Source organism: Pseudopipra pipra, chromosome 6, assembly GCF_036250125.1.
Source record: "Pseudopipra pipra isolate bDixPip1 chromosome 6, bDixPip1.hap1, whole genome shotgun sequence".
Classification (NCBI taxonomy): Eukaryota; Metazoa; Chordata; class Aves; order Passeriformes; family Pipridae; genus Pseudopipra; species Pseudopipra pipra.
The window spans coordinates 1,351,166-1,360,834 of record NC_087554.1 but is presented as its reverse complement, the minus strand read 5'-3'; the positions used below and the strand labels follow the sequence as shown (position 1 = coordinate 1,360,834).

At 41.8% G+C, this 9,669-nt stretch overlaps 2 protein-coding genes across 1 annotated transcript; one reads left to right on the top strand and one right to left on the bottom strand.

Moving 5' to 3' along the window:
- LOC135416638 (uncharacterized) overlaps positions 1-9,669 on the top strand; it is a 414,600-nt gene that overhangs the window by 87,448 nt on the left and 317,483 nt on the right.
- FIBIN (fin bud initiation factor homolog) lies at positions 5,937-8,270 on the bottom strand. The gene has a single exon (XM_064656959.1). The coding sequence runs from the start codon at positions 7,930-7,932 to the stop codon at positions 7,309-7,311; it is 624 nt and encodes a 207-aa protein (XP_064513029.1). The 5' UTR covers positions 7,933-8,270; the 3' UTR covers positions 5,937-7,308.

Sequence of the window (9,669 nt, the reverse complement as noted above, 5' to 3'; positions counted from 1 at the left end):
TTATGGGAAATGAAGTATTTTTGTTGGTAGTTATCATTTCACATCTTCAATAAAAAACAATCTTCCCGTGCCAAGGCAGTGCTGCAATGCATGGAGTTAGATGCATTACTTTTAAGGAAAGAGTGATAGGAATTATTTGCTTTTAAATTAGGTCCCAAATCCATTTCTTTCAGCTTTCCTTCATATTCTTGCTCTTTTCCCATCTTCACAATGGAATACACATAGTTTTGGTTGTTTCCTCATTGAAATACATTATTCCAAACCAGGAGCTTGAAAATTCTAAATTATTTTCAAAGTTGGATAGACTGGATTTCTGGCAGATAATTAGTTTCCTTTCATAGATACTGTTTACAAACGGCTTTATTTATTTATTCCAGTTTAATTAATCTTTATTATCTTTAGATAAAGATTATAATACTTACCTGCAGATATTTTATATGGAGTACATACCTTATTCCTTGTGTCAATCTCTTCCTTGTGTCAAACTAGTCTACAAGTAGTAGCTCCTCACTAGAAAAGGGCAGTGTGAACATTTTGCCTATGCTGAATGTAGATTATTGCTTGAGAATCCACATTTACCTTCCTGACTCTTATGTTGTTGACTTTGCAACATATTACCTTAACACTAGGTTTCTCAATTATTTTTACTTCTTTGTTTTCTTTTAGAACCAGTGCACACCCTATTAAGTGCATACTGGCTGAAAGAAAATACTTCATATTGTATAAATTTATAATTTTTTTTGTTTTATTAATTAAATGGAGAATCAAATGGATCAATTTGTTTAAATTGGGGAGAAACAAATCAAGTTGTGTCTCAATAATACAATTACAGGTTTTTAATTAGTAAAATCTGTTATTGACATAACTATGTATCTAAGCATACATATAAATCCTGACCAGGCTGTAAAAAAAAAAAAAAAAAGAACTAGAAGTCATTTTGTTTGGACCTTAGGAAAAAAAATCTGTACATACACCAAGAATAGAGATTTTTTTTTCCAAGCCAAAAGGGGAACCTATTGAAGTATTATAACCTTAATAAGGGTGTGGGAATTAAAATACTCCTAAGCCTCATTCAGTAACAGGAGCACTCCAAGGCGTTTGCAAGGCTGGCTCTCTACCTTTATAAACAGTGTTACATAATATAGAAGTGGAAAACTCTCTTATCTGAGTGGAAATATGAACCAAACTGCATTCAAGGTAACATAATTCAGTAAAATCTGAATCATTATTGTTGTGCTTGTATTTTTTGTGTTTCTATAAAAGAAAGAATTTTAAAAGAGGGCTATCAGAAGCACTATATAATGAAAATATTGACCTTATTTATTTTACAGTACATTTACATGCCGTTTTACTGTCACAACATCATTTTGCTGAATCTTGTAGTGCGAGATCAGTACACTGATTCTCTTTGGGCTTTACTCTGTCGCTGTCATTGATAGGGGGATGTACCATGGGGGTTATGCCACAGGTTTTCCGTGTGACTATGAGTGTTTGCAGTAAGTTACTGCCACATAAATATCATCAATTAGTAGGTAGAGATCATTGCAAAAGAAGCAAACTGTCCAATAAATTTGCTACCTTGAGACAACAGTAGAAGGTTACAGACTAGACCAGTATTCCCAGTGGAGTCTGACATACCAACAATAAAGGTATTTTCCTGGTTCTGTGAGGTGGAGCTCTGCACATGTGCTGAGGGAGATAAAGGCAGCAACTTAGAGCAGGCCTGAGATGTATGTGCAGTGGGGAAGACTGAAATGTAGCTCAGAAATGTAGAGGAATTAAAGTTAGTGCAGTGTGTAAATAAATAAATGCCACAGAGCCTGCATATGGTTCCAGAATCAGGCACAATGAAAGGGTGATTAGGATAGGAGCTATAAAAATCAATATATAAGTAGCACAAGGGGATGCCCAGCTTTTTGAAAATCCTAATTGCAACAGAAATATAACTGTTAGAAATGAAAACTGGACCTGGTTGCAAATTAGCTTCTAGGGTAAATGAGCACAGTGTGAACTTCAGTCCATTCTTAATGTACACGGTCAGATTAATTCTTTTGCACTTACAGAAGGAAAAAAAAAATCTGAGTGAGGTTTTGCATTCACTCTTTTTTCTAGGATAGCTCTTCTGAAATTAGAGAATATGCAAGACATAATTTAAAATCACAAATCTAATAGCATCCTGACTTGTGTGGTGACCTATTAATGAATTAGCTCGCATTTTGTTGTGCCTCTGTTAGAATCCAGAGTTAAAAAAGTCCATTACTTTGTAAGAAAACATCAACACATAAAAACAATTTGTAATATATTTAGCATATACCTTCATACTGATCTGAATTTTAATGAAAATCTCAATAAATTAGAAACAAAATCATATTAATAAAAAAGGAGAAAGCTTGCTATTAAGAAGAGTTGACTGCTCTTGTTTAATAAAGAAGCTGTCAACACAGAAAGTGTATGGGAAAGAATTCTTTATCATTACCCAGGAAAAGGCACAACAAACTTCACTAAAAAACCTGAGAACCTCAGACTACAAATCCACTGAATTAATTGTGTCAGACCAAAACCTAGCACTAAATGGAAAATCATCGTCACATTATTTTTCAGAAGAGATGGCAAGGAGACAGAAAAAAAAAAAAAGATCATCTTGCAGTTTGGAGTGTCTATATTAATTCTCTATTATTTACACTAAAACTACTCTATGTTGTCCAAGCAAAATGTTTGCAGAGTGGAAAAAGTATGGAAGATGTGATGTGACTATGTAGCTTTTTTAGTCATCCCGCACTTGACAATACCTACGAATCTCTCCCTTTGCCAGCCTTCTCCAATGACTGTTTTCCCCCCCAAAGAAAGTTCAGAAACAAGCAATGACTACTACACAGACAGTTTCTAAGCACTTAGAAGAGGTGTACATATAGCCCAAGGAAGGTTGCTGTCTGAGAAAATATGATACACTTGGCATTGTCTTCTCTTTACGAAAGAATGTTAATGGCAGGTTGGAGACGGCCAGTGATACCTCCCCAAGGTAAGGCAGTTTTCAAGGAGGAATGGCTCCACAAAGCCATGAATTACTCTGTCCAAGCCACATCATTAAAAATGTAATGATTATGGAGACCATATGTTTTTCCTGTTACAGAATTAGTCATTAAATTCTGCCTTTTCCAGTCAGAAACTGGTCTTGTAGGCAGGATGACAACTTCATGAAGAAAATAAAATAAGCACAGTTATAGTCTTTTTATACACATATATTCTAATAAAAGCCTTTTAAAAAAGCATGTAAGATGGTCAGGTTTTTTGCCAGTTTCACATACTATAAGAATGAAATACAGACCCACAAATTGTTCAATTTTTCACTAACGGCTCACCAAAAAAAAAAATCTAAGTAATAAAAAACAAATTCCCCAGTGGGCTGTAAGTAAAAATACATTTTAAAAGACAGAAAAATGCCAGATTTTGAACATACAGGATTACTTCAGGAATAGTGGCTGTGAAATGCACTTCACTCAACAACACTTCAGTGTTAGCTGAAAACCTCTTTACTAAACACAAAATTGGTATTGGAGAAACACGAGCAAGAAGCTGTTAAAGCAACATCTAAATGAGCAGCCACACCAACAGCAAGAGATGCACCCTATAGAATTTCTCCACAAAATACACATTTTCTAGACAAGATCATAACCAGAGCCCTCAATAGCTCATGAGGTTGTTTCTAGTGACGAAGGCAGGTGTGGTTTTTTGCTTCTGAGGTTCAAATCTTGGCAACCTGCAATTGAGCACGACAACCTATAGGAGCAACAACTTAGCTTCAGACAATTCATACACCCAGCTTGTCACACACAGGGTTTTTCAGAAACACCATGTTTTTGAAAGCTTCACTCGATTTCTCTTTCTGAGGATGGTCCTGGGTAGGTCAACCTGTGAAACTGAAGTTGCAATTTAGAAATCCAGTTTGCAGACACCCCCCTAAATTCCTAGCCATTGACTTGGCACAAGGCAAGCACACAGTTCTTTCTCAAGCTTTTGTGAACGATTTTGCACACACTCCGAGCTTCTGCTCTCCTTTGTGCATCAGTAGATGTGAGAATGTCCACATCAGAGCACTGCCCTCAAAAGAAAGCTACCTGGAGAGATGTGGAGGTGTGTCCCTTAAGGCCTTGCTTTGACTAAGCAGAGAATGGTTTGGATTGGAAGGGACCTTAAAGATTATCTTGTTCCAAACCCCCTGCCACGAGCACCACTAGATCAGGTTGCTCCAGGCCCCATCCAACCTGGCCTTGAACCCTTCCAGGAATGGGGCACCCACAACTTTTCTGGGCAACCTGTTCCTCTCCATGACTTAAATCACTGGTTTAGTGGCAAAAAAACTTCAGTATTAAGTAAGCTCTCTCTGACTGTTCCAGCTGCAGAACTTTTTTTTTCCCAGAAAATACAGTCTTTTGCTCTTCAGTATCATCAAGTCTTTAATAAATTTGAAAGCAATACATATTTTGAAAATCTTGAGAAAGCCACAAAAAACCCCAAGGCAGCTTAATTTTAGTTCAAACTACTGCATTCTGAAAAACAAAAGAAAAGAGCCTAATATGAATGCAATATTTTAACACAACACAAGGACCTAATGGGTCAAAATAGCTGCTACAATCATCCTTTAAAAGCTCTCTGCTTGAAAATCTCTACCAAATTTTCAATGACAAAAAAGGCCTTTACCTCTTTGAAATTGGCTGTATAAACTCAGTCTTCATTTCTTCCAATTAGATAAGTTTTATCAGATAAAAAAGCACAACCAGAACACTTAAAAGATTGCAAAGAGGATTACAATATAGTTTTCATAGTTTTTAAAGAACAAATTTGAATTTAAAACTTAAAACTGCACTCAGTTCTTGTAGGCACTGCAGCTCTATAAAAACCATTTAATGCATCAGCTCTGACTCAAAAATTATATTTTTAATATATACATTTGCTTAGACCAGCTGAAATTATGTAAATCAAATTCTAGTAGATTTAAATGTCCTAAAAGATTTTTGTACTGGCTCGATCGAATCCATGTAAGATCGACTATTTCTACTAAGTGTGTGAACTCATGCATAGACCAGGCTCAGACATCTTAAATCAAAAATAAGATGCTACTGAAATAAAATCAGCATTCTGCCCTATTTCAAATATAAAACCGATTACATTTTACTGAAACATAAACCAGTGTCAGAAATTCATATTTATCATATGAAACACTAGGGTGGCACAAATGGAACTGCATGACATCCTTGGCACCTACTTCTAAACTGGCCAGATTCAGAAGGCATACTGGACATGAATGAAACCCTCAGGTTCTTCTGGAGCTTGGTCCAGACCAGAAATGCCATATGGTTTGCTGTGACGGTGAGCAGACAAGACTCAGTGACTCAGATGGCTCTTGTGTTGTTCCATCCACCCCTATTAGCAAGGAAAGTATCACACATAAATTAATTTTTAAGAGCCTGCCATACCTTCTAACTTGACAACATGAAAGTAACAGAGTAGTTCCACCAAAGTCACTCAATAAGATGTTTCTTTTTCAGCAGATCTTCAAAGATACTTGGGACCTAAAGGTGCAAATTGACATCTCGAGTATCCTGCTAGCAGCTACACCTCAGACTTCAGCAGACAGCAGTGAGCTGCCTGGTTCTGTAAGCACATACTTTAACCAGACTTTCCTGGTGCCTTCAGCACTCTGGTCCCAGGTGACTTATGCACTGCTGAGTAACTTACCCATTGGATGGTCTGCAGACCAAAGTATAACTGAATGTGAGCAGGGTTAACAAGAACAGACCTCAAAAGTACACCAAACAGCTTCTCTTCCAGCGCCATGAGATTGCTAGGTGCTTAAAAAGGCTTACAAATTAAAAAAAAAATAAATTTGCTCTACAAGCCCTTCTGTATAACTGCTTTTAAGGAAACTTGCTTACCTCTCGAGTCTGTAAACTTTTATTTGTTTTATTTGTTTTTACTAAAAAAGCAAGTTATTTCACTTGGCAGGAGCTACAAATTTGCAATTTTTTTTCTGAACAGACATTTCAACAGCATGTTTTAAATTAAGAGCCTCTCAAGGAAATCAGTAAAAGAACAAAAATGTACTTTAACATTGTTTTCAAATATTTATTAAAACAACATACGAATGTTTTTCATCCAAATAGCGATTCTGCCTGCAGTATCTGTAACGTAATAGCCACATTACCCCCAGTTGTCAGTTAAATAGCAATGAGTCTACAAACCCAAACAATCCTCCCCCTCCTTCCCACTAGGCACTTTTGCTATTGTCTAGGACCACAAATAGCTTTATTAATAGCTTAGCTAGCAAAAGTACAAAGTCACCAAAAAGAAATATCACTGTGCTAGCACAGACAAAACCTTTTTGTCTGCTCTAGAAGCATGCTCCTGGCTCTCAAATTTGGGATCAAAAACTCCAATCACCACTAGGGCTCATTCCTTTTACTATAAAAATCTCCGTCGGCATTCTCAGGATCTGACATAAACCTTTTTTGGCTGGTTCTTGGGGTTATGATAGCTTAGAGTCACAGATAAGCAAGCCTGGAAGAGTACAAATCCTGCCAGAATAATTCCCATCTTTCCAAACACAAATGAAAAAATCACAGCTTTAAGTTACGTAGTAGAACAACGTTTAACGTGCATAGAATACGAACCATTACAAAAGGTTAACAAAGTTAATAGAGGGCCAGAGGTTTCACTCTGAAGGAGTAACAACAAATGCAATTTAAGTATTCGCTACACACGAGGCTGGAAGGGGCTGCCGAGCACCACACTGCATCCACGTTTGTGGCAGATGAGCCACAGTAGAACAGGTGATATATAAACAAACAACAGGGAATCAGAAACGAGAAAGCTGATTTTACTTTGGAACCAAAGACGAATCATGTAACAGAGGGTAGTTTTTTTTAAACATGGGGTATTAACTTAAACATACCTCGAACCTCCTGGTTTATAGAGTCGTGCTATTTGTTTAGAAAGTCAAATAGAATAAATAAAGTTTTTTTTTTCCATGAAGAAGGATGTATTTTGGTGGAGTCACCATCCCTGGAAGTGTTAAAAAAATTAGCAGATCTGGCACTTCGCGGCATGTTTTAGTGGGCATGGTGGTATTCAGTCGAAAGGTGGACTTGGTGATCCTGGGAGGTCTTTCCCAGCCTAAGATCTGTGCAAGGAGGTGCTCCTTCCAGGCAGACGCCGGGGCTGTGCCTTCCGAGGGGGCTGGCGGCAGGGCTGGGGGTCCCGTTTGAAGGTGGCGGGGGTCCGGGTTCAGCCGGGGCGGGTCCGGGTCCGCTCTCAGGCGCGGAGATAGTCGTTCTTGAGGCGGCTGAGGCGGGCGCCGTGGCTGCGGACGGTGAGGGCCAGCAGGTCGTGCTTGTCGCGCAGCCCGCTGGAGATGTGGCGGGTCTCTCGCAGCAGGGCGCGGGCGTGCAGCAGCAGCCCCAGGAAGCTGTCGCCCAGGCGGGACTCCTCCCGGCCGCCCTGCTCCTGCCCCTGGCGGAACTTGCCCTCCAGCTCGCTCAGCGAGCGGTCCGAGCTGGAGTAGGCGTCGCTGATCTGCGCGGACTCGCGGCGCAGGTAGGCGCCGTAGCTCTCCTCCCCGTCCAGGTCGTAGGAGATGCTCCTGCCGATGCCCTCCAGCACCCGGCCCGCGTCCTCCACCTGCCGCCCCAGCACCGTGAGCTCCTCCCGCAGGCTGAGCCCGCCGCCCGGCGCCGCCGCCCCGCACCGCCGCTGCTCGCTCACCCGGAACAGCAGCTGGCACCGCTCGGGGTCGTCGTTCTCCTCGTAGTCGCCGTCGGGGACGAAGTAGTGGTGCAGGCTCCCGTTGGACATCTCGGGGTACAGCGGCCCCTCGAAGTACCCGCGGCAGAGGCTGCAGAGCCAGAGCAGCCCCAGCAGGCGCAGGGGGCCCGGCATGCTGCGGCCGACGAGCAGCCTAGGGCCGCCCGCGCCCCATGGGTGTCCCCGGTGCCGCCGCCGTCCCCGCCTCCGCTGCGGGCCGCCCGGGCCGAGGGAGGGCTGGCGGCGCTCTGGGCCCGGCTCCGCCGCGCCGCGTTTAAAAGCGGGGCAGCCCGCCCAGGGGGAAGCGGCCCCCGGGCAGGGCAGGGCCGGGCCGGGCCGCCCCCCGCCCCCGGCAGTGCCCCCCGCATCGCCCCCGCGGGGAGGGAGGGATACGCGTACAACCTTCTCCTCTTTAAATAAAGAAATCCCCCTAAACCCGGCGTTGCTCAGCTCTGCTCATTCTCCCCGTCAGAAATGACTGCTTTGCTAGCAGCCCGGTCTGCACAGCAGCTCGGACACAGTGTTCGGGGCGGAGGGACTTGACGAAGTTGCTCAGGCCACGTAGTTTGTCGCTGGTTGAACACTCAGGAGGGAAAAAGATGCGACATCGAGTATAAAGTGTAAAACAATAAACCTTGATAGGGAAGATGGGGAAATGAAATGCAAAACCTGGTCTTAAACAAAATGTCAGATGTATTCGAGGAAAACCCCAATACAATGCATCCAATGGAGCTGACTTTGTAAAATTTGAACGGTTTCTCTTTCATGACAAAATATTTTGTGTGAGTCTAGTAGCTGGATTGTGGCAGGGTCGAACCGTGCATGTAACTTGTAGAGATCTCTCTTTATTCCTTTTGAGTTGTTAAATCAAGGTGAGATCACAAAAAGAAAGGGTCTGTAAAGTTACCAACTCCTTTCACATCATCTTTCCTCTTCCATGGAAAAAATCTCCATCTAGCAGAGATTATACCAAATCCTGTAGTCAGCCAGAGTAAAACTTACTGAATTGCTTTAAAGTAGGCTCTCCAAGCCCTGGAGTCAGTTGAGACCACCCATACATACACCTCCATACATACATACATTCATGAGCAATGTTTGCAGAGTCCAGGCAACTTCCTGTTGACAATCCAGGCCAGACAAGCTGTCATAACAGAAACACTCCACTCGTTTGGAGACATTTCAAACTTGTAATTAAGTTCACAAAACACTCATACAAATAGGTAGGATTGAGGTAAACTATTGCGCTTCAGCTTTCTATAAAACGTTTAAAGTTTACTCAACTGAGGCTGTTTGGTATTTGTCCTTGGTCTCTGTTTGCCAACAGGAGCTTTATGAAACAATTTTATTCACAGGATGCTCTTGTTTCACCTAATATTTCATTTGGATACCAGTTCTTTGTCAACCGTAGTACATTACCTGCATCAGTTTCTACCCAGGCTGGTATTACTGCCAGTCAGCTGGTTTGCCTGGTACTTGGTTTGTGGTGGACTCCAGTTTTGAGGTCTCTTCATGGAAGCACTGCACTGTAAATCACCCAACCATAGCTTTGTCAGCATGGTTACGCTTTCGTCAGTGCCACTGAGGGTAAAAAAAACAGCCTTAGTAAATATTTTGTCTCTTCGTACATTTAGAGATTAAGAGGTGTCTGCTGCTCCCTGCTGCAGCCGCCGACTCCCTGCCACTGCTGTTTTCAATCCAACATGTATTATCTGAGTTTAATTTAAATTTTATATCCAAATAGCGTCTCCCCAAGTAACCCGCTTGGAATGTCTGCTTTTGAAGGCAGTCTGCAGTACAGGATCTGCAATCTTGGTGACTCAGTGGGCATAGCTTTGGTAAAAACTGGAACTTGCTGAAAGATACACAACAGCC